Below are 25,418 nucleotides of genomic sequence, written 5' to 3' on the forward strand. Positions count from 1 at the left end.
TTTTTCCTCTTTAACATGTCTTTCGCAGAGGCGTGTCCAGCTTCTCAGTGATTCAACACTGTCAGTTGCACAAAAAGCTTCTGCATCATTTCCCTAAATTTTCCTCTTCTAAACCATGACAACAGCCTCATGTGTAGAAGTTAAAAGTTACTTATTAAAAAAAAGGGCTCTTGATTTGCAGTAGGTTAGGGGTTATTTTTCAACCAGAGTGGAGCAGCTCATCAGACAGGTGGTAGCTGAATCATAACAAGCTGTACTTTGTTCTTGAACGCTAGGATAAACACTTCCTACTCAAGCCAGCACATGGCCATTCAAAATGAGAAGCTCATCCAGTATCTGATGCTCTTTTCCCCAAAAGCCAGACTTCAAAATAAAAGAGCAGGAACCTAAGAGAAGCAGCCAGGATGCAAAGGTTGCTCAAAAGTAGGACGGTGATTGAAAGCAAGACACTTAAAATCAGCAGCAACCACCTGAGACACACTAAGCTTCTGGGATTAGATGCAGGTTTCTTGTTTTCTTAAGCTTAATGCTTGCAAAGCCTCCTGTGTCCAGCAAGAAAGTCATGAGGATTGACAGAAATTAAAGGGTCTTCACAATGGAACCATCTTTCAGCACTTGACTGTACGTTAATTAATAATTTATTAATTATGAACAGAACATAGCAGGATTATCTTGATTATGTTTTGAATTTAAAGGTTCTTTCACATAAGCAATAGCAGGAAATTGCTTGTTGCCTGCTTAATTTAGTCTTTTAACTTCACAACTAAAAGGACTTCGGAATGTCCTAACCTCCCTCCCAAATCACAATCTTTCTGCTGGCTCCTGATTGATAAACGTGCAAAACGTACAAAACATGACAAAGCAGAACAGACAACCTTTATCACTCCAAACTGTGAAGCATATAAACCATAATTCAAGCACTTACTTTCAAATACTGAACTGATGTGTCCTGCTAACTCAGTATTTATATCCTGTCACTTCTTTTCCTACTGAAATACCTGTTTTCCTTCTAAGTGGGAAGTGGGTTAGATACAGTACAGAAAGATCCACAACCCCAGCCTGAAGCCCAGCCAGAGTAACACACACAGAGCTCCAACCACAACAATCCTGAACTGTACAACTGGGTTCTTTAAATATATTATATTCTATAATATATAACTTGGAGCAAACCACATCTTAAAAAAAAAAAAAAAGCCTACAGAAAAAGACTAGGTTAAAAAGAACAATATCATCAAGAAGATGGACAGGCTATTAGCCCTTGGCAAGCTGGACAATGACTGTACACAAAACACGCTGTAGAGAACCAAAAGGATATGGTAGAGATCTGTAAGGCTTTCTACACTTTTATTCTTCTCCATCTTTTGATGGACATATTTTGATCTCATTCAGCACATCTTTTGATCTCATTCAGTTTCAAGGTCATGTCAGAACAGTCACAAATTCATCTCCAGTATGTGCAAAATTCAAAAATATTTACATAGATAAAACTGCAAAAGTAAAACCAAAACTAACAGCCACGGTCATGGCTTGAAGTATTTCTTCAGAACCCAAGAGACAACAGTTTGGGTGTATTTTAAAACATATTCCAACCTTTTAAACCAAGGCACAGTTTGTTTCCACTGATAAAAAGGTTTCTATGTTGAAGAAAGCTAAGAGAGGATCTTTCTTCTGAATATCAACTTTTTCCTTTCCAATACAGTCCCATTTGCTGACAGACTTGTATCTCATTTCCCTCTCCTCCATGGTCACTCACTCTATTTCAGAAAAAAACCACTTTGACTATCACCGTGTCTTTGACAGTAACCTGACACGAATGTGAGTTACAGTAACTCTGGTGTCAAAGACACCATCCTGAGTCACTAGGTAACAGTAGTGACAGCCAGACTCCAGTAAAAGCAGACATTTTCTCCATGACTTTGAAAAGCCACTGAATAACCCCTTCCAAGCAACCTTCCCTGCTTAATGAAGATCCAGGATAACTGCTTTGTCTACAACTGAAAATGCACAGGAACTGTATTTGCCAAAAGTCCTTTGGATGGAACAAGTACAAAGAACAGCAAGACATTTCTTAAATCATAAATTCTACAGAACCTGGATTTACATATCTGGATTGAAACATTTTGTTTTGCAGGTACAGCATGTTTTTGTTTTGGTTTGGTTTTGTTTTGTTTTTGTTTTTTTGGTTTTTTTTTTTTTTTTTTTTTTCCTGTGGAATTTCTACCCAGACATGGCAGTGCTGACCCTAGAGAAGCAAGGGCAGAACCCAGTCCAATTCCAAGCCATGGCTGGGGTTAGGCAGCCGCAGGTGGTTGGTTGGATGGAGGATGACAACAGGCTCAGGGAAGTTCTTAGAAAGTGATCCATGTTCAAACCAGTGTTTACAGCTGATCCTGAGTCTGCTTTGGAGATGGAGCTGTTGTCACAACCACAGTGGACACTGCTTTAGTTGAGCCAGAGACTGTTCCCTGCTGGAGCTGGGAGGCTGGAACTGTTTGAATTCGCACCTGTGTGAAATGGAAAGAAATAACTCATCTCAAGAACAACCTGGTGACACAATGACTGCACTTACATTGTGCTCTGGTGAAGTACCTGCTTCTGCTGCCAACAAAAACTCACTTATTGGAATGACATCAAGCACCAAAAACACTGCCAGAACAGAATATGTCATAAGAAGATCATTTCATCCACTGCTCACATGAGATGGTGACAGGAGATTTCCAGATTAGAGAGGAAGGCTGGAAAACTAGTTTGAATAAAAACCTGTATGTCAGCTGCCTTTATGCATTTTCAGAAGAAGGACTTGGATCCATTGGATATCTCACTTCTACAGACTTGTTAATATCAGCTGTCAATGCAGATTAATTATTTGGAATTATGGATCACTAAGTTTCCAGACAGAACGATGGATATGCAAAGCAGTTATGTGATGTCTTCAAGAAAAAGTGACCCACAAAAGCCAAAGTACAAAGCACTACAAAGACTGCTGCGTGTATAGAAAAATCCTGACAAGACCTTTGGTTTTACATTACTTATACTGGCAATGCTTCAAAAACATCTTAAAACTTTATTTGGATGGAGAGAATGTAAAGGTGATGATAGATTCCATGTGCTTAATGCAGGCACTACAACCAAGCTGTGTGCCTGGTTTTTTTCTGCAACGCCATGTATCCAGTGTAAAGTCCTCATGAAGATGTTAGGTCATTAAAAAGCAAATAGAATGATCATTCTAGGTGCCCTTACCTGTGTGGCTTGGCCTTGCTGCTGCAGCTGCTGTAGTTGCTGTGCAGTCAGAAAACTCACAGGCTTGTTCCCAGCAATCAGTTTAGTCCCTGCTGGCATTGTAGTCAGGATGATATTTCTGCCTAATCCACTGATGCTAAGGAAAAATAATTGTTGAAAGGTTAGTAAACAGCACAGCAGGCTCAATCTTTCCAACTCCAAACCATTCTTCAGTTGCTAGTAGATTATAGTTCTACCACATGTACTAACCATTTTAAGTGGTGGGTTTTCTTTCCCCCCATAAAACTGGCAAATGCATGAGCGAAAAGCTTATGTCAGTATTTATAACCGACAGAGAATTAATTTAGCACACAAATCACACCCATTAACTCTGGACCATGCATACACTGGGTTAGACTGATCAGACCTGAACACTTCTCAATGCAGGAAACAGCTGAGTACATGAAATATTAACTAAAGGAGACACTATCAGAATTTATGGAAGAATTAACAAAAAGCCTTCAATATCTGAATGCCAGAGGAATTCTCACTAAGGAAGTTAACTTCTCTTGAATGGAGAGATGGCCTCAGATTACACGTATTTTTCAGTGTGTTAATTCTTGCTCAAACACACAGAAATAATCGAACAGCTGATTTCAAGGCACAGAATGCTTCTTCTTCGGTGTATTTGCTAGAACTTGCGTCTCAAAATAAATAACTAAAAATTGCAATCTCATTGCAGACACCATATCCACTCAGTTTCTTGCAGCTGATGGGCCTGTTCACAGACTGGAATCCTATTCCAGCCTCTGACTGCTTGCTCCCCAGGAACCTTCCAAACACAGACCTTCCTCAGCCTATTTCTAAAGCAAAACTACAAGATGCAAAGCACTCACTTGGCACCGAGGTTGCCCTTGATGATGGGGGCAGTGACCACGCTCTTGCCCTTCACTGGCTGGCTGATCACTGACAGGGGTACTGTGATCCGTGTTGGAAGTTTGCCCTAGGGAATGGGAAGAACACATGAGGAGCCATGGGAAGCTCAGCAGAAAAGCCGCTTGACAACATCTGCTGCTTTGTGGGAGTCCTGTGAGCAGAAACCAGCAGCAGCTTTGCTGATGGAATCTGTGCTCCAGTTCAGGCTCCTTAAAATTCACCTCCCTCTCATTCACTATACAGCTGCCTGGACCCTGAAAATCCACATAATCTTTGCACCACAGGATCTGTGATTTTCATCCTTAGGAAACAATCATGTCATTTAGCTTATGTAACCACAATACAGTTTATGGTACCTTCAGATTTGGGCACTAAAATAGCATTAAAGGGCAAAATCAGTAAAAAACTTAATACTTAAGTAACAAGCACTTCTAGTTCTGAACGCTCTATGACACCATTCCAAGGTAAATTATTGCTAAGGTGTGGGCTGCATGAGACACAGAGCTGCATGAGGCAGGACTTCAGATATGCAGTTTATTTCATTCACTTGAAAAAGGAGATAAGGGAAGTATCTGACTTTTTGGGGGCATTTAGCTGCGATTTGAACACCATGAAATGAGTTGCAGATTCATACCCAGAATACAAGTTGTGGCTGGCCCATTCCTCGAAGTGTTCAAGGCTAGGTTGGATGAGGCTTGGAGCAACCCAATCTAGTTGGCAGCATCCCTGCTCATGGCAAGGGATGGCACTGAATGAGCTTTAATGTCCTTTACAACCCAAAATTTACTACCTAAATACAACCATTGTATGACTGCCATATTAATTTGAGTCTCTGTGGATGCAAAGAGCAGTTTTCAGCCATAGAATATCACTGTATTTTGGCACCCCCCTTCTTTCCCCACCCCCAGTGAGAACTCAGCATTACTCACTGCCTGGGATGTAGATACCACTGTGGTGCTGACGGGCACCTGCCGCACAGCTGTGGCTCCTGTGCCAATGTTTATGGGGGTTCCCGCAGCTCCTGAGGCCACAGCAACTGCTTTGGACACTGTGGCACTCACGGTGGGTAAGGAGGTGTGGCCTGTGCCAGCAATGCTCACCACCGAGGACGACTGCACCTGCTTAGCATGAGTGGCTACAGTTATGGTCTGCCCGGCTTTGGGGGGTATTACCCCCAGCCCCTGCACAATTCTGATCGTGGCAGCTGGCTTGGCTTCTGTGGATGCCACTGTGGTTATGGCTTTGCTCTTCTGGTCTGCCACAGTCACGCCCAGGGCAGGCATCAGGCGGAAAGCAGAACTTGTCGGCTCTGCAGTCTTTAAGTCAGGAGTCACTTTAACCACGGTGCCTCCGGCTGAGCTGGCAGAGGCAGGAGACACCGTGCTTGTCTTGGCTGAAGACTCAGCAGTCTGGACAGGGTTGGATGTCACATGCAAAGTTGCAGAGATGCCTTTCCCACCAGCACTGCTTCCTGCAGCTGCTGTGAAGAGGTCCTGAGTCAGTTTGACAGTAGTGACTTGAGACTTGGCCAGGGTGGCCATCATATCTGGAGTGATGCGCAGCACCGTTTGTCCCTTTGCGTCTGTGGTGATGGAGGATGGGGGCAGGCGCAACACATCCTTCCCTTGGATCCGAAAATTGGTTGCTGTGAGTGGGATGCCACTTCCAGCCTGGGTCTTCATGCCAAGTTGTCCTGTAATAGCCACCTGTGAGAGATCAGAGAAATGGTTCCATCAAACTGGGACAAGGTCCAAGGCCCACTCAAAGCAGAACTTCCCAACAGGATGATATTTGTTCCCACTGGAATGCAAGTGGAATAAGACTAGCAGTCAGTACACTAATGAAAATGGGTCTGGTTGTTTATCAGATGGCATTCCAAATCCCATCTGAAATAGGAAATACTGGTGGGGCTGGTTTCTTTTCCAAACAAAATGAAGAAGAGATCACTAAAGAACCTGCACAAACATATCTTTCACCTGCATGTGAAAACAAAACCAGTAACTGTGTCAGCCTGCACAGTCCATCAACTCACATAGCATTACAGCTCCCAAATGTTCACATCTGCACAACAGGAAACAATCAGGTTGTGGAGCCCAATTCCAAGTCTCTCCCTTCCTCTCACCTGCTTGATGATGTTCTGGCCAGCCACATTCTGAATAATAGTGGTGGAGGAGGTGCTGGCAGCAGAACTGCCTGGAGAGCTGGTCACTGGCTTCACAGCAGGGCTGGGCATTGCAGGCAGTCCCGTCACAGTGATACCTGCCTGGCTGGCCATGGAGCTTCCTGCTCTCGGCACCTGCACAGGGCTACTTTGAGCTTTTACGGGCAGAGTCATCACAGCCTATAGAAGAGAGGAGGAAGAGTATGAGCAGACTACCACAGTAGGAACGGTCTAGTGATTCTTTGTATTGTGTTAGCTTGCAAGTTCAGGGGAGTTCACAAGAATTCTCTTGCAAGGATTCCAACTGCTTGGAATTGTAGTGAGGTGGGTGTCAGTTTCTTTTTCCAGGTAATAAATGACAGGACAAGAGGAATTACCCTCGAGTTGCATCAGGGAGTTTAACTTGGATGTTAGGAAATTTCTTTCCATGGAAAGGGTTGTATAACACTGGAACAGACTGCCCAGGGCAGTAGTGGAGTCACCATCCTTGGAAGCATTAAAAAAAATGTGTGGACCATGCACTTAAGGATATGGTTTAGTAGTGAACATAGTAGTGTTGCTGTGTTCATGGCCAGACTTGATGATCTTGACAGTCTTTTCCAAGCTTAATGATTCTGTGATTCTAAGTTCTATGGCCTTTTTATGTAATGCACAATTTAATGATGCCAGGTAACTACATGAAAAACAGAGCACTGAACAGTATTGCATATGTAAAACTGTTTCTGTGCTCGTGCCTGCAGTTAGCGCATGCTCCAAATAAGCACAGAATGCCTGTGCATCACACCAGAACACCACAAGTCAGATTAGATGTCAGATACTCTTACCCCTTCCAACTCACCTGAGGGAGCACTTTGGTTTGTGTGGCTGTAGCTGGAATACGGATTTGAGGCACTGACGTGGGCTGCTGCTGCTGGGTGACCACTGGGGCTTGCTGGGACATAGCTGGCAGGCTGGATTGGGCAGTGACCACACGGACCTGTGGCAGGCCTGAAGAGCTGCTGTGACTGACTACACGCGGGGTGGGCGCTGGCCCTGGCTGCACCTGTGAGCTCTGAGCTGGGGACAGCAATGTCCCCAGCTGGGGCATGGTGGGAGAAGACACCAGGAGAACGCTGCAGAAAGACAGTGCTAGTAGGTCAGCAAAGATGTAAGAAAATACACACAATCACAGAATCACTGAGGTTGGAAAAGACCTCTGCGATCATTGAGTCCAACCTGTGACTGATCCCACCTTGTCATCCAGCCCAGAACACTGAGTGCCATGTCCACTTTGTCCTTGGTCACCTATAGAGATGGAGACTCTACCACTTACCTGGGCAACCTCTTCCAATGTCTAATCATGCTTTGTGAAGAAATTTCTCCTGATGCCCAAACTGAACCTCCCCTGGTACAGCTTGAGACTGTGCCCTTGTCATGCTGCAGTTTCCTGGGTGAAGAGTCCGACTCTCATCAGCCTCCAACCTCCTTTCAGGGAGTTGCAGAGAGCGGTAAAGTCACCCCTGACCCTCCTCTTCTCCAGGCTAAATAACTCCAACTCCCTCATTACTGAATTATACAAATTACTGAAAAACAGCCAGCAGCATTCCCAAATGACATAGGGGACAGAAGCAGTACCTCTGGCTGGGTTTTGCTGGCTCTGACCCAGCACCAGATACACTCTTGCCGACTGCAGACACCGGTGGGGGTGAGATGGGTGTTGCTGGCAATGCAGGGGCAGTTGGTGTCACTGGAGTCACAGGAGTCGGTGGCATGCTGGAGTCACTGAGGCTCAGCTGACTAGGTTCTGCTGTGCTGGTGGGGAGGGCTTTCACAGTACTCTCCTTGCTACTTGACTTCTACAAAGAAACCACATCCAGCATCACAAAATCTGGGGTTAATTGCTGCACCTTACAGTAGGCTGAGTACTTCAACCTGACTTCTGTATGGTGGTGAATGGCTCTGCTGTTAAATCATGGTATCAAACATGACTGACTGCCTTTCCCCAGCTACAGCCCTGGATGAATTGGTGTGTTTGGCTTCTGCTCTCAGGGAAAAGTGCACCTGAGTTGTGACAAACATTCAGAACATGCAGACTTCCACTTTGGTTAATGTGTCAATAGACAAGTATTTCAGAAAAATTTAATATCAGACATCCAAACACTGATGGTTTCAGCAAAGCAAGGAAGAGAACAGATGTGTTCCACACACTCTGTTACAAATTAACCTCAAAACTAGATCTGAAAGACTATCCCTTTGATAGGGAGCACAAATGAGAGGATAGCAGTAGAAGCTGTGTGGAGGAAAAGTTCCCTCTCTCCCTGTTCATTTTGTGCACTGACTGATTCATACACATCATAAATTGCTAACTCAAAAGTGGTAATTTTCATCACTTGCTATGGATGCAGAATTTATGGATTAAATTAAGACTAATCTCCTTCTCAATCCCAAAAGCAGCTGTGCAACCCTGAGCAAAGAAATCTACCATTTTAGCTGGAGGTTTTGGCTTCTGAAGAGCTTTCTTGGCCTTTGCTGCAGCAGCTTGAGCATGATGGATCCGTTCTGCAAGGACAAATTAATGGTTAGAGCTCCTGAACACAAGCATACTCATTTAAGGAAGATACTAGGTAAGAGGTGCAGATTCTTCTTCAGACAAGGAATTAAACACACAGTCATGTAACACTGCAAAAAAAAACATCTAGTAAATTAGCCAAAAAAGGCTGAAAATAAGACACATAAGAATATACATCTGCAGTTCTTGGGATGGTATTTTTCAAACAAATGCTTCAAAGTGACACACTGCTCTCTCAGACTGGGTTTAAGTGCTGAAGGAGTTAACAACATAAGCAAACTGACTAAGGAAAAAAGCTAGACTGACAAATTAATGTTCATTGTCCATCTTTATAAACATTTTTAATTCTTAAGATATCGCCAACCCAAACGTACCAAACTCTTCCTCGCTCCTGTCCCGGTGCAGGTAGATCCACAACTTCCGCCCAATATCGTATTTCACACAGGGATCTTTCTCATAATGCAATCGGTCCAGAGCACCACTAACAACAGTGTTAACCTAAAGTTCAGAATTCACAGATTACAAGATATCCTTTGCTGGACTAGCCAAGACTGACAAATAGAAATGATCCTATTTGGTATAAAACCTGAGTAAGCTGTGAACAGTCTGAGTGAGAAGTGACTGAGGGCAGATATTGAAGCACAGGGTGGTGGTTGCCACCTTGGGTTAAATGGAGCTTCCACCAAAGCTCTGAAAATTGACTGTTCCTCAATCTAAAATGTGAGCAGCTCTATGACTTTGTTAACTCTGTGGCTTTTCTAGCCGGCTTTTCATCAACCAAAGCTGGTGCAGATTTACAGCAGCTCATCACAGAAGTACACAGCTAGCTTCCTTTTGCTCATCACAGCAGCATAAAAACTATTGGGCCTTTGCCACTGAATATTGCCTGGAGTGTATTTTATGAGAATCTGAGGCCAGACATGACATCCAACTTACCTGTGCACTTGTGACATCTGGAGCTAGGAACTGGGAATCTTTCAGCAGCTCACATATTTCAGCTCGAGTTCCCTCCCCATTAGGAAGGCGAGCAGCAGCATCACGAACTGAAACGCAAAACCAGAGCTTAAACTTCCAGCTGTAACTGGACAGCAGTACTCAGGTACTCCATCAGATAAATTCTGGGACTGCTCTATTACCCTTGCTCTCACAGTGCCTACTTGCTCAAAAGCCCCAAAAGTCCCCCAAAAATAGGAGAAATTATAAAGGATCCTTTTAAAATACATCAACTGTGCCAACTTTGTGCTAATAGTGATGAATTTGAGGAAAAGCTTTCAACCCCAATACAGATTCCTGAAGTAGCTGTTTTAGGGGTCAGAGGAATGATTTTCTTCTTTAGAAAAGTTTTCCTAGCCATGACCTTACCAAGGGATAAAATGGTGACATATGCTGGTCTGTCTGAGCGCAGGAGAGAATGTTCCCGGGCTTTGTTTAAGGAGGTTTCCTTGTCAAACACCCCCTTCACAGGACCAACAACTGACTCGAAGCCATGCATCCGGAAGGTGAAGGCTTTGTGGGGTTGGCTGTAACGGTAACGCTCCTGGAGATGGACAAATGAGCACTGACTTTACCAGGAAACATACAGCAAAGCCTTATGTCATATTACCAAGTAAGTTGATATCATTCTCTAGAGAAAGCCTTTTTAAACTAAACACTCAAATACTGCTATATAAACTTATTTTGGATCAAGAAAATCACAAACTACTTCATGCAAAGTACAACGCTCCACCTAAGCAAGGTATACAGGTGCAACACATTCACTGTCGAGCAGCTGCACAGACTAGAGAGGTGCCAGAAATACAAGAGATGCATCTTCTGTCCCCTTCCTCCTTTCATCTGGCTGAAGAAAGATCTCCAAAATTTAAATTATAAATTCTGCAGACAGCACATGGAGAGACAGGAGAAGAATCCCCATCATGTGCTTTCCCTCTAATTCCCACTTGCATCTACAGGTAAGATAACTAACTGGATGGGTGCACTTATTGACACTTATTTTTTGCTTGCACATATACATGCCCAAAAAATAAAGAAGTAAGTGGGGGATGGAGAGGGATGGCAAAGGAGACCGAGGGGTTGGCACAACCAACTGACACTATCAATTTCATTAATTTTACCCAATTAGTGTTTATGAAATTAATTTTACCCACTGGAAATACTGATGGTTTAGAAACAAGGCTATGTCATTAGCAAGTTTTATGCAAGGCCAAGATACTGACTTCAAAGCAGAAGCAACATATCAATTCTTCACATTAACTACATTTGTGTAGAGTATAAAACTGCCATCCTACACAAATTCTCCTGATTTAGTGGCCAACTGTTTTAACAAGTGCCTTTAAAATGAAGATTCTCTTCTTACTTGCTCTTGAAACACCCGTTTCTCCTCTCCAGTGCTAGGCCGGACTACATAGTCAGTCCTTCTGAAACAAAGGGCACCATCAGTTCTGAGCACAAGAAGCCCACAACAGTCCCAAACAATTAATAGCCTCATCCTTCTGAAAATTCTTCTGAAAAAATCCTTAAAGCATTTATGGTAACAAAAGTAAGCCCTGCAGAGATCTTAAAATATGCTGTGTGCACTACCTGAAGTCAAGCAAGGACTATAAATAATCTCATTAGCAGAACCTAAGCTAGACTGCAGCTTTGCTCTGATAATATATGTGAACTTGGATAAAATTAGTCAATTTCATGAAGTCCAGTTACTGCATTTATAAAATCAAATTATCAAATTTTCTACTGTCCCATGATGTAGAATTGTTTTATTTTAAGATCCAGAGGCACAAGGCCCAAATCTCACAGCTTCAGCAGCACTACAAAAGCTTTCAGTGTTACACACTTACACTCTGGGCAGTGGCATGGCATCCAAACTGTCTTCATTTTCCTATTGAGAAAGAAATGTCAATGTTGGGTAGAACACAGTCAGGTTTTGTGCTCCAAGAAGTTAATTTTTGTCTCACTCACTTTGAAAAAAGTCTGGTCTTTGGTCTCCAGCCAGAGATGAAACAGTGCTGCCAGTTCCTTCTCATGATCTTGGTAACTTCCTATAAGAAACCACAAAAATGTAAAAATAGAACTCTTTTAATTCTTAGGAAGCCAGATGCTTGTAATTCGCAGTCCTCTCCTGTTCCCCTTATCTCCTCAATGCATCACTAGTCACAGATGTTCAAACTGCAATATTTGAACACCTCCAGACTTAGGAAATGCTAAATCCCAGTGATTCCCCTGTGCTGGTACAAAATATGGTGCTTCAACTCCTAGCACAGAAGGCAAGATGCTGTTTGGGATACAGTCACCTGTTCCCACTCTCCAAAGTAATCCCAGTTACTTAATCCATGAGCAGAAACACTTGCCTACATAACCTCCACCAAAAACTGCGAAAGGGGATCAGAGGAAAAGCTTCCTGACTACATATCTCTCCCAGTAGAAGCTGCAAATATAATCACTAGAATCACCACAGTTAAGAATGAAAAATTCTGTGTAGTAACTAAAGGAATGAACATAAACACAGATCATCTGTAGTTCAATCAGTATGAGTCTGAGCACATTGATCATTAAGTTGCTCTTTGGTTCCCACTTTTAAAAATGAGAATAGTATCAGTTTGCTCTACAGAGAAGCTTAATTCCTTTGCAATTGTAATAATTACTAATTACTCTGAATCATCAGAAGGCATGCTCTACAGAAGGGAAAGTATGAAGGTGTTCAGACAAATTTGAAGGTTGACAAACATGGTTAAGTCAGCAACAGAAAGAAATACAGCCCAGTACCTTTGTTCATTTATGCTCTGTCTGCTACCAATACTGACATCCTATGAACACCTCAAATCCAAAACATGTATTAGCTCAGCTGAAAGAAAAGAAAATGCCTAACCATGGAATTAACAGCTCTGTTTCTCTCCAGGCTGCAGAAAGATGAAAAGTAAAGTCCTAGAGAAAACAACAAACCATTACTATAGTACACATCATAGAAGAACACAAGGTACTCACCAAGCAATTTCCACTGCTGAGTTTTCTCCTTGAATTCAACAAAAGGTGAGAAGCTGGAAGGAGCATCTACAGTGACAAATGTACATGTCGGGACATTATACCATTGTCCAACCTCAAAAACCTACTGTGGTTATGCAAACTGTCAAGTGAAAGACTCACAGTGACAGAGAGCATTTTAAATGATTATGTAAGTGCATCTCTAAATTTATCCTTGCCCCTGGGAAGGGGATAGGATCCCTTTATCACCTTGTGAAGGTGAGCATCTTAGAGTGTAAGGGCAAGCACAAGGAAAGAACAGAACAGGATAATGAGCCTTCCAACAACAGGCTGTCAGCTGAGAGCCTGTTCCTGCTGTTCACCATGTTCAGATGAGAAAATGGGATGAGAAAATTGCCAGTTGAGAACTTTATCTTCAAACTGAAGAGGAAAAAGAAATATGAGGCCCCAGGGACTGTTATTGTACAGTGAAAATTCATGGGCTCATGGGAAGAGAACTTGAGATTTATTGAGTATTCACCAGCATTATGGACAATATGCTGCAAGGCTACCACAATCTACTGTTTCTGCCTTTAAAACTTCCCACTAAGCAAATTAGAACCATAGAATAATTCAGTTTGAAAGGAATGGCAAAAAGTCAGCTGGCCCAAGCCCAAGGTGGGTCAACCTCATGTTTCAGTGGATTGCTCAGGGTATCATCTTGTTTGATTTTTATTATCTCCAAAGACAACTACAACTTCACACTCTGGGGGAAGAGACTAATTCCTTCCTGCTTCAAACACCCTACCTAAGGCCATGATCAGAACATGAGAAACTGTCTGTCTAGAGGAAATTTCATACTTGGGAATCATGCTGGGTCTTATCTATTATCCACATGCAAAACAAGTCGACCACAACTAAGACATGTCATCCAAACAGCCTCGCACAGAAACACTGCCAACAATACAAGGATTTTTTGTGACAATGAATGAAAAAATTGATTCAAGCTATAATGCAAACCAGCACTGACTAGAACAGAGGAACAAGCACAATTAGTATTTTTAACATCTCTTCTTACCTCTGCTATCACCTGCCAAATACTGCAAGGCAGGTAAAACCAATTCAGACCAATTAGGGGCAAAGGAGAACCAGTTATTTAGTGCACTGGCATGAGAAGACTGCCAATCAAGAACTTTGTCTTCAAGCTGAAAGGAAAGATAATTGTTTTATTAATGATTTCACAAGTTTAACCTATGACTGTCTTCACAGAAAACAAACCAGCTGAACATATGCAGGGAATAGAAAGGTTTTCATGTACATGAAATAATCATCTGACTTTTTCAAGTAACCACAGCACCAAAGAAGGGGAAAACACTTCCCCATCTCTGCCCTAAATATAGAAAATATATCTAACCATGATCTATAGAATGGGAATGGAAAGACTCACAGATTCCACTGACTAAACTCATGGAACATGTTAAAACCAGAATGTAGCAGCACTTCCCCAGGGTTTAATTTCTTTAATATGTAATCTAAATCTTGTAATTTACAGCAAAGTAAGTCTGAAGAAAAGTCACTATTACAAAGCTGTAAGCTCCTCTATTCTTTGATTTTGCTTCCTGCAAAGATTCCTAGTAAGTGGGTGGCTCCTTACCACAGAGAGAATAGCAGGTCCTTCCAGAAACAGTATCTCCAAAAGAAGGAAAAAGAAGCTGGATGATATTTCATTTATTTCAAGGCATGGTTTCATATCTTCAAGAGGTCTTCAAAAGAAAACATTCAAAAGAAAGAGAATGCAGAGTTAAGTCCTCTGAGTAAATATTCACCTCCATATACAAAGACGAATATCACATATTTTACACATCCCAGACTGCATGAAAACACAGCCTGCAACAGTCCCACAAAAATGTGAGCTGAAAGATGTCTTTTCCATCCATGCAAAGTGTTCAGGCCCCTCTGGAACACTTACTCTTCTTTGACAGATGACAGAGGGAGGGGGGAAAAGTCCTGAGACATTGATGGGAGTCCATCTGCATTGCCAAGAGCGTCAGCCAAATCTTCCACCTCAGATTTAATAATCTTTGGCTTCTTTTTTTTCTTATCTTCCTTGTCCTTCACCTTTTTCTTGAGGGTTGCGATGTCAAATAAGGCTTCAGATATGATAAAAGTTAAAAAGAATACTTAGACAGCTTCTTACTACACCTTACTGAGAGTCATAAACTATTTAAGTATGTATCTAGAAATGTATGTTGTGTGCACTCATTCACACCTCAACCATTCCACCTTTCCAGCTGCTGTCATAAATCTTCACTTTTCCCCTCAACAGAAAACCTCTAGTTTTTAAACCAACATATGTGAAATAAAAAAAGCAAAGGATCCACCGACTTGCTAAGGAACCTTTCCTGCCAGCATTCACTCGAGTCATGATGTCCTCAAGGGTCAGGTCTGTCGTGACTAGATCAGGGTGATCCTACGCAGGAAAATGGTAGAGAAATTAAACTGAGAAAAGACAAAGTCTTAAGACAGCAACAAGGTGAAGAAGTACCCGAGTACTAAAATGCACCAAACTCAACCAGGATCAGCTTATTACATTATTTACTGCAATAGAAGTTGAAAGTCTTCTAACTCTAATCCAAAATTTTGTCCCTCCAAAACACGTAACTAAAATTACAAAATCCTTCTACCAAGATAAATAGGGCCAGGAGCTGCATGTATACACTGAAAATTGAACCCAGGTTGCAATAAAGAGCTAATGGGTGGGTGCACACAAAAAATAGCAATCATTTTGTCACTCAGAAGTGCCCTGATCTTTATGGCAAAGAAACAAAAATATCAAAGTTAAAATGTGGTCCCACCCCCCCAAGACTTTTTAGCATCTTACAGGCTGACGTTTTCGTTTCTCATGGTGTTTCTTCAACATCATCTTTAAATCACTTTCCCCAAGTTCTATCTTGTCTGCAATGAAAATAATTATTGGCAGTTTTCCACTATTGTTACTGTCCACACTTCTTAGAATGCCATTTTCTATCCATTTACACTTCCAGCAACCTCCAAATTTCAGTAACTAATTTCTCCATCTATGAACTTCCTTCATTTGTTCATTCCAGTGCTTCATTCAGTCATCAGGCTTCACTGCTGATACAAGCAGGAAAAAGAAGCCAGAACCAGCTTGAAGAGTTTGCAGAATTGATTACAGTCACTATAGGAGGGATTCTCAAGTATTTTGAATTGGACTACACTAATGCTTCAACCACTAAAGGCCAAATATGACAGAGGAATCAGTAATATTACAGAAACCATGACTCTTGTGTTCAAATACTGGCCTTGCAAGAAGAAAATGATAAAACTGGGAAAAGAGCCAACTCTTCTGGAGACTACAAAAATGAAGCATCCCCATCAAACAACAGATTTTAAAGGTGATTTCTGGCAATGTCTCAAGGTAATTCTCTCCCCTCTACCCATACGGACCCTTTGTTTGGCTCTCACCTGCAGTTTTCATGTCCAAGGTTGACAACGTGGGGATCACTCTCAGGGGGAATGGTGGACTTGAACAACGTGCTGGAGAACTTGGAGGCCAAGAGATTAGATCTAAAACAGAGGTATAAATTTACTTCTGCAAGATCTATCTCCAATCTGTTTAACTATTACCATGTGTTTATTAGATCCCAGCCAGTGGAAGTAGAGCCCAGAATCAAAAATGTGTCTTTTTCCATGCACACCTGGAGTCTTCAGTACAGCCCAGGGCATTACCTTCTTCATCAGAAGACAAGGTAGTGTCCCCACACTCCTCTTTCACTTCCCTCAGGATCTTCAAGTAGCGCCGATGCGTCCGTCTGTCTCTTTCTTCTGAGTCGTATGTTGGTGGGAAGTGCTTTCTCCTTAGGGTCATGTCAGGGCCTCCTTTCCTGGCTAATTCCAGCAAGTGCTGAAAGGAGAGACTCATGTGACATCAGCTATGTCAGCTACAGTGCAGTAAGCCAGGACAGGTAAGCCCAGCTCAGATAACTTCCAGCAAGGTTACCATGTGGTGCCATCAGCACCTCAGATCTGTACAACGGGAACATTAAGAAGTATCTGCCACACACAAGATTTTAAACCTAGCATTTTAGACTATAATTTAAAGGGGAGGAAAAAACAGGTGAAATTTCTGCACCTTCTTCTGCACACATAACTCTGTCATTTTACGTGATGTGTTGACAAGAACTTAAATCATTGGTGTGAGGCGTAGTTTCCACACAAACAATCTAACAATGTGTCCTTTGAAAAAACCGTTTTACCTCTCATGGCTACAAAGAAAATAACTTCCTATGTATTCCATACTGTTGCCCAATTAAGTTGTGGATGCCCCATCCCTGTAAGTGCTCAAGGCCAGAAGCAACCTAGTCTAGTGAAAGGTGTCCTTGCCCATGGCAGGGGATTGGAATGAGATGAGCTTTAAGGTTTCTTCCAACTCAAATAAGTCTGGGAGTCTCTATTTCCCCCAACATTGTAGGGCATGTTAAAAAGACATCTTTTTCATCCCTACATACCAAATGTTTCAATGTCTGTGTGTAATGAAAGATAAATGAGCAACAGACACATTTCAGTTGGCAAAAATTTGCTCACAGAAGTATCCATAGAGGAAGACTTTACCAGGGATTTGCAGGAATGAGAATCAGAGGTTTAGATCCACATATTTTCTAACTGTATTTAGCAATTGTAGTTGCTTCAGAAATGGTAAACAAACAAAGGCAGAATGACTTGTTAAGAAAATACTAAGTTGTAAAGGTGCAAATGCAGGAAGTGGGAAACAGGTGGACATGAAAAGAAGACGGGTCGCACAACTAAGAGCTACAAGAGTTATACAACCCAAAATCTGCAAATATAGCAACGGGTCTGGAGTTCCCTCTGGCCCACTGGAAAATCCAGAAGCATTACTCATTCAGTTCATTAAAGAAAAGGCCTCAGAGAACTGTGACTGCACTTTTAATAAAGACATTTTTAATAAAGACAAGTTATTCCTCCCAAAGCACACTCACATTGCGGGAAGCGAGGATCTGCTTGAGCAGCCTGTAGAAGTACTGCTGCTGGGCACTCAGGTAGCGCTTGTACTGTGACTTGTAACAGAGCTGCCGGTACTTCACCACCTCGGGATTGAAGTGTCCATCTGTAACAAAAACAAAACACATGGCTGGGTTTTCAACTGCTAGCTGAGAACTTGCCCCAAACCCACAAGGAAGCTCACAAGGCTGACTGACCCCGGAAGAGTTTCTGGGCAATGTGCAGTGGGTTCCCAAAACGAAAGTTCTCCCCACTGAACAGTGCTGAGATGAGCTTGTTCTGATGCTCTTGGTTGTTCTCAGGGAAGTGAGGCAGGAATTTTTTTAGGTGCTCTTGCTGCTCATCTGTCAGGACCTCCTGCCACGTTGACAAGCTGACAACCTCAAAAAAGATCTCAGGCTAAAGAAAGCAAGGAAAAACAATAAAGAAAGCCATGTCTTTGACCATTTTCTAGCCCTTGACGATTTTTAAGTAACACCAGTCATGAGACAGTGTTTTATAAAACACAGGAAACAGTCGAGTATAAAAAGGAAAAGTCAAGAAATTGATACTACTAACAAGAAAACAAATTCAAAGCTTGTAACACTCTTCTTAAAGGCAATTTAAAAATAATAAGAACATAACAGAATTGATTTAAAAGAGATTGTCCTGAGATTAATCAAACACTTGACACTTTTCCCAAGGTAATCAAAACCACCTCCCCTTTCCAGTTTGCTCCATGAGCTCCATAAAGGAAGTTAAACATGTTGTTATGATAAGGTGAAGTGTCTCAGCACTACTCACATCCTCCAGGAGGTCCTCAGGCAGACTGATCCGTGTGGTGCCCAGCATGCAGTCCTCCATGATCTGTGTGCAATTGCCCTCCAGCTCCAGGGGGTCTGTAAGCATGTGATCCAGGGAATCCATCCTCCAGCCCTACTGCTCCTGGACAATGACAGCAAAACCCTCAACAAACAAAAATCCCAAACCCAGATACATCAGATAAACCCATCCAGATGTGAGGAGTGACAGAAGACCCACCTTTGATGGGTGGTTGTTTAAATGGAAGCTGTGGAGTTGGCCTGCAATATCTGTGCATATATATATATACATATATATCTGTATATATATGTGTATGTATGTATACATACATACACATGTATATATATATATCAAATTCATACATACGCACACACATACATATACATAAAACATTCATATAGAAGCATTTACTCTTCAATTACAACACAGGTCATGCCAATGGAGAAGTGCTTTTCCAGACAGGTAGGTTGGGAAGTACAGCTGACCCAGCACACTTTCCTTCCCACCTGCAGGAACTGTTTTCAACACTGCTAATCAGCAGGACAGACTACATTTAAGTCCTGAAGGCGGTTTTAAGGCGCAGAACCGAAGGTCAGGTCTAAGGTGGGATTTGCCTCAGGTTGAAGGTGTGATAGGGCCAGGAGCCCCGTCCCCTCCGGCGCGACACAACCGGACCGCTCTGAGCTGCGAAGAAACGCATAAAACACGCGAAATAAAGAAAAGGTCAATAAAACGCCGCAATAAACAGGGTGGGACAGGGAAGAAAACAGAAAAACAAGTTTATTTCATACCCCTCACGCGGCCCAGCCGAAGGCGGAAGGCGGCGGCGCTGCCGCGCCTGCGCGAACGCCCCGCCCCGCCGAACTGCGCCTGCGCGCGGCCCCGAGTCGCGGCCGGCCGCGATGGCGCAGCGGCCTCTGGGAGAGGTGTCCGAGCTGCGCTGGAAATACGGCAGCTGTGGAGTGCTGCAGCCACCTGACAGTCACACACGTATGCGGCCTGACTGCAGTCCTGTGCAGTGGATTAGTCATTGAGAGGCTGTGCTAATATTACAATGAAGTGCTGAAAGGCTGAGTATTTTGAATTTTAATGCAGCAAATTTTCATACAGCACGCAGAGGTTCTTACTGTGTGTCTCCACACCTTTACCCACTGCCAGCCCCGCCAAGGATGCACAATAATAGTTTCGAGAATAACACGCATTTAATAAAGTCTTGACAGATTAAGTTCAGTATTGCAGGTGAGAGTAAAGCAATGTACAGAGAAGCTCTAATCTGTGACACAACCTGGCACATCACAGAGTGCAGGTCTTACCCAATGAGCGAGGAACAGAGTCAGTGCAGAAGTTACAATGGACTCTTCCCTAACTTCTTCGTTTTTACCTTACATTTAGGTCGAACTTGAGTCATGCATCTTAGTGAGTGATGGTCATACCTTGGGAGCGGATATGTCAGGATAGTACTTGAAATAATGCTGGGATGGGGACATGAGTCACTCCTACAGGGATTTTGTCATGGTTTGCTGATTTAATAGACATCATCCTTAACTTCCTGTTTTCAGATGCTGTGCAGCTGATCAGCTAGAAGGAACTACCTTTTAAATTTTAAAATAGTTTTTAAAATTTCTTACTTTGCAAGGGTTTCAACAGAGACAGAGGGGCTCCACTCCACTTCCCCCTCCCCCTTTGACCGTGTTGTGGGAGGTCGGAAATTCTATGATCCATCCAGAGAGTAGCAAATGTATTTCCCCCTGTTATTTCTATACTGTTATCATCCTATCTATCCACACCCCACCTGAACACCATAGCCCAATGAACAGATTGGTCATCGCGAGTGATTTAAAAAAAAAAAGATAAACAGATTTATTATTTTCAGGTTGGTTTGTTTTTCGTTGTTTGTTTTTTTTTTTAACACCTGCCAAGTTGCACAAGACTCTGAACACAACAACAGTCACCAAATGTACATTAAACATACAGAGTTAAATAATAGATGGGGCCTGAGCAGTCCAAGAGATGCAAGATCAGGGTGCGCCGGCTGGGGCTGTTTTCTCTTTCCTCCAGGATAATACAGAACCTCCAAGGGACAGCATCTCCAAACAAAACAGATCTTCCAGGCAACTGAGAGGACTCTGGATCTCTGAATTTACACTTCTGTGGGATACAACTTAGAGAGATCTTTGTGTTGCTCTGGTTTAAAAACAATAATACATCCTATACCTTCTGCGCTACAAAAATGGATAAAAAAATCCATGCAACCTTTGTCATCTGTGCAATCACTGTAGTTCCTTATTTTGGAAAGAAAATCTGTGGTACTTCCATTTCCAGGCATGCTTCTTTCACAGACAATTCATTCAACTTGTGACACTAGGAATTACTTCACCTAGAGTTAGGCCAATAGCCCAAGGGTGCTGCTGCTGTGGAGCAGAGAAACTTTGATGAGGAAGATTTGAGTTAAAAAAGGCTGTTTTAAAATGGTTTTCTGTGTTAAATAGTTTTCAGTTTTAAATACATGGTACAACTGTCCTCATTCATGGACCGTTCCAACAAGGGTGAATAGAGCAAAGTAGTTTTTAAACCCCACATCTGCAACATCAATAATGGGAACATATTTGATGTTCATCTATTGTCAAACTTTTAAGACTATTAAAATTGCTCCTGCAATCCTCCAGTATCCCAGCATTCCCAGTCTCCCATTTCCAAGTCTGCTATTTTCCTACTACTTGTAGCATTTCTGCCTTGTTATTAAATTACCAGCAGCCTGAAAAAAGCCAAGACAAAATTCTCCCTACTCTCTTCCCACACAAACAACATTGCAAGGCCCAGCATTGTAATTCCAAAGACCTCAGCAACATGAACTCAAGTTACTGGGCACTGTGGTTACTTTTCCACACTGCCACAGTGGCTGGGCTGCGAAATCCACAGAATTTAAGGTCACTCATCACTGCACTTGACCAAATGGGAGCTCTGGTCCACGTTAATTCTACCCAGCTCATTAGTGCTCCAGTATGGAGGTACAGCAAGAGCAGAGAAATCCCAAGAACAAAGTAATCCACATTTTGGCAAGTCACTTCAGAGTTACCTCGGAACACTTCTCAGCAGGCCAGTATTGGCCAACTGATTTATCTCAATACTATTTCCATGCCACATTAACAGGTAAGTTAATTACCAAAGCCATACCTGCTACAAAACTTTGCCCACAAGGAATCAGATTTGCTCTTGTGCAGCCTGAGTGTGGAGTTCCCTCACATCAAAGAGCTTTAACTCCATAAAACCTGATACCACAATGAGTAGTACTTACTGACATGGGTAATCCACATGTGAATCCATGGGAATATCTATGGAAGAGTCCTACATTCACACTCAGTGCAGTACAAGAGAAAACAAATTAAAAAAAAAATCTCTCAAGTTCTTCTGTCTCAAGGACTGCTAAGACACAGCATCCTTCTTTGCGTTTGTTTTATAAATAAATGTATCCTGATATGCACAGATATTCTGGGATGAGTTTTCCAGCAATGAATGGAAATTCAGACATACACAGTATATCCCATCAGAAGTCAATGGAGTTCTAGTCATGTTTTTGCAACCACCAGAATGCCTTAAAGAACCAAGACAACCTGTGAAGGAGAACTATGTAAGGAAAAACATATTACATGGCCTTAAAAAATAAACCTTCTCTTTCCCTTTCTCCTGGTCCCTAAATGCAACATGAATTCTGTACGTAAACCAGGTCCATCACATCTGGCAACTCTCATGGATGTCTTTCCATGTTTCATAAATAGTGGTCCACTAGCATGTTTCTTGTGTGTTTCCTGAGTTCAGGGCTGGTTCTTTTCTGGAGCTGTCCAAAGCAATTACAGTGCATTGTTAACAAGGTTATTTGGAAAAAAACCAAAAAACTCAAAGAAACCAACTCTCCATCCAGCCTTGAAGAGGAGAAATAGATTTACTTTGAGCTGGCCACAGAGATAATGACCCTGTCCCTTCAGAAGATGCTCTGTATCCTTGTTTTCTCCTGGCACAACTGGAGGGAAAAGTAGTAACAGTGCCTCTGTACTACTCTCAGGTGCTCCTAGGACTTCAATCAGTTTGTTCCAAACAACATGAGTTTAAGACTGTGCTTTTCCTGCTTTCTGAAACTGCTGGGTAAAGTAGGGCAGGGCAGACAGCATGTAAACAGTTCTGGAGGGCCGGAAAAATAATAATTTAATGGACTGCTTCGGCACATCTTCACAGCTTCATTGTTCAATCCATCCCCATAAAGGGACACCACGAACCACCACTTGGCTGCTGTCGCTCCTTTCTGCAGGCAGTCTGCTCATATGGCGCAGGGACACTCCCTTTCACCTTGGCTGCTAGAAGCCACAGGAATCAGTTCTGCCATATTCTAAAAACTTACATGATGTTCTCCTGTTTAATGGCTCCTATTAAAAATATACATACATCTGCCAGGAAGCCTTCAGCTAGGCAGGCTTTTTCCCACACAGCTAAAATAATATTGTTTGCTGGGTCAGCAGACATGCCAAATATAAAGTCCAGGGCCAGCAGAGGTTTCAGTTCTCTTGTCCTTTTTCTTAAAAGCTGCATAAAAAGCATCCCAAAAGGATTTTGAGGGTATCTCATGGTCACCGTGAATGAAACCCTCTTAAAGCATTAACAAGAGCTCCAAGATTTTAGTGGAAGGTAAGTGAGCATATACATTAAACATATAGAGCCCCAGGGTACCCCCATATCTGGGCTGTCAGGGAGGTGACAAGGACAAGCAAATGGCACCATGAAGCTCTTTCACTCATGCACTGCTGAGAAAGTCCTGGGTTTAGAGACGTGCACTTCGCTCCCGCCACTCCCGTTGGTGGTGGTGGTGATGATGTACTGGGTGGTTTGCTGCTGGCTGCTCGTCTGGGATTCCAAGGGATCCGTGTGGACTGTGGGCTGGGAAATGCCCACCTGAACCTCACTGGAGAGTGAAGAGTTTGGTTTACCATCCAGATCAGGCTGACCTTCAGATATCACGTAGTGAGTCTGCATGCGGAATATAGAAAATAATTAATAAACACTACCTTCTGTAACATCTCTGTTCTAAAAGTCTGCTGCCAGACATTTTAGTGTGAACAAGGAACTTTTAAATAAGCTCTATTTCATTTAAATGTATTTGAGAGCAACACAACACCTGTCTTTGATTCAAAGGACATTGGACTTACTTGGCTTTTGGTTAATTTACAAATGGTTAAACCATCACTACAGAATAAAACAGCAATTTTCAACCGCACTATTCTGAAAGGTTTTTTCCTGTATTCCACACGTTCTATCAGAAGTTGCAATCCCAATGACCAAGATCAACACAAGCCCATGACCTGATTTTATGCTGGATTGCTTACAAACAGGAACTCTTCTTATCTTACAGATAACAGAAAGTTACTAAAATGTTTCCAGAAGCTGTTCTAAAATTTGGTTTAATGGATACAGCTTAATCATAAATATATTTAAGACTAAGCACTACCACTAAATAATTTTGTTCTGCAAATGTGATTAAGTGAAGATTTTAAACTGAAAGAACTCATACTTACAAGAGACAGGCAACATGAGCCTTGTAAATAGCTACAATGCACACTATACTGTGCAGTCTGCACCTCTTTAGGTACCTCCACTCTGTGCCCCAGTCGTTATTTGGGCATTCTTTAAACCTTCAAGCTGAACAGCTTTATACCTGATAATATTCTGGATAAAAAAAAAAAAAGCCATGATGTTTTTTTCTTACCTGAGTAACTGCTTTCACTTGCCCTGTGTTGACAGTGGTGACCGGGGTACCCACAGCAGTCTCTGTGATCACGTACTGCCCTTGGGGGATGGTCATCATCTGAATCTCTGATGCTAAAAAGTTTCAAATTGCATAATCAAGACCTTCAGTCAAACTCAAAGACAACCTTCAAAGATCATGTCTTATGTCAGAAAGATTTAAAGTCTGAAACAGTAGGTATTGAACAGATTTCAGGTGATATAAGGCCTTGTAGAACCCTACAGGCCTCAGTAGAATTATGCCAATTAATACCAGATAGAGATTTGGCAATTCATGCAGGGAAAACGCATCCTGTTCTCACTCAAATCATCACAGAATTACCATCCAGAACTGCAAGGGCATGAGAAATCATCTTCATGTCATGCTCCTTTTCCACACAATTCTTTCAAGCATGCACACAAATTTGAACAAGTAGCTATCCAACACATGGATTCTTGCTGTATGCAAGTTCCTTGGAATAAAGGAGCCCAGTGTGCCTGCCCAAACTATGTACTGGATCAGTATGGATGATAGTGGAAGAACTGGTACAAACATTTACATTCATCTGAAGCTTTATCTTGTTTATATCTCTGAATATTAACTACAAAGCTGAATGAACTCTGAAAACAGTGTCCCATTTGGTAGCTGGAGACATGGGGCACTTGTTAGTCAGACACACTTGCCAGACAAGTAGTTAGAGCTACTGCTGACACTTACAGTAGCTCCGAAATGAGTTCCAGTTGCTGGGGAGATATGTGTGCTGCACTGAGGAGCCTTGCTGCTGCTGGAGGACTTGGTTTTGTGTTGATGTAGTTGTCTGCATCTGTGATGGGCTGAGCTCCTGTTGAGGTTGTTGCGAGGAGGGACTCAAAGGCTGACCCCCAGCCTACAGGAAAAAAAAAAGTGCAAATGTTCTTGGCTAGTAAGCATTGCACAGCTCTATGCTGTCAAAAATACAGCCTTCTCATTAAGGGAAAACACAGGACGCA

The 25,418-nt window shown here is 42.4% G+C and overlaps 2 protein-coding genes across 11 annotated transcripts in view; both read right to left on the minus strand.

Moving 5' to 3' along the window:
* Positions 1-1,327: 1,327 nt before the first annotated feature.
* On the minus strand, positions 1,328-19,578 carry NFRKB (nuclear factor related to kappaB binding protein). Of its 3 annotated transcripts, none has more exons than XM_012570800.5 (28): positions 19,451-19,578; positions 19,166-19,343; positions 18,879-18,928; positions 18,642-18,782; positions 18,056-18,257; positions 17,837-17,964; positions 16,569-16,743; positions 16,305-16,406; positions 15,700-15,773; positions 15,204-15,288; positions 14,788-14,968; positions 14,473-14,581; positions 13,897-14,023; positions 12,843-12,908; positions 11,820-11,899; positions 11,699-11,739; positions 11,218-11,275; positions 10,227-10,401; positions 9,801-9,907; positions 9,239-9,362; positions 8,778-8,854; positions 7,931-8,151; positions 7,155-7,428; positions 6,278-6,496; positions 5,085-5,861; positions 4,116-4,222; positions 3,241-3,376; positions 1,328-2,504 (listed from the first exon to the last, which is right to left on the minus strand). In XM_012570800.5, exons 4-28 carry the CDS (start codon positions 18,762-18,764, stop codon positions 2,379-2,381), a joined length of 3,894 nt encoding a protein of 1,297 aa, XP_012426254.3. In that variant the 5' UTR covers positions 18,765-18,782; positions 18,879-18,928; positions 19,166-19,343; positions 19,451-19,578; the 3' UTR covers positions 1,328-2,378. The 3 variants fall into 3 exon arrangements, with proteins under 3 accessions (XP_012426254.3, XP_012426253.3, XP_030146923.3); XM_012570799.5 differs by having other exon boundaries at positions 11,218-11,278; XM_030291063.4 differs by lacking the exon at positions 18,879-18,928 and having other exon boundaries at positions 2,210-2,504; positions 11,218-11,278.
* A 916-nt stretch (positions 19,579-20,494) lies between these two features.
* Positions 20,495-25,418, minus strand: part of PRDM10 (PR/SET domain 10) — a 45,643-nt gene continuing 40,719 nt past the window's right edge. For 6 of the 8 annotated variants that reach the window (XM_030291074.4, XM_072918087.1, XM_012570802.5 and 3 more), the window contains 3 exons: positions 25,147-25,315; positions 24,412-24,524; positions 20,495-23,675 (listed from right to left, as the gene is read on the minus strand). In XM_030291074.4, the coding sequence (XP_030146934.4) occupies positions 23,439-23,675; positions 24,412-24,524; positions 25,147-25,315 (519 nt within the window). In that variant the 3' untranslated portion in view covers positions 20,495-23,438. The remainder of the gene's footprint in view (positions 23,676-24,411; positions 24,525-25,146; positions 25,316-25,418) is intronic. The other 2 variants (XR_012051853.1, XM_072918086.1) reach the window with 1 other exon arrangement.

Source organism: Taeniopygia guttata, chromosome 24 (assembly GCF_048771995.1).
Source record: "Taeniopygia guttata chromosome 24, bTaeGut7.mat, whole genome shotgun sequence".
Classification (NCBI taxonomy): Eukaryota; Metazoa; Chordata; class Aves; order Passeriformes; family Estrildidae; genus Taeniopygia; species Taeniopygia guttata.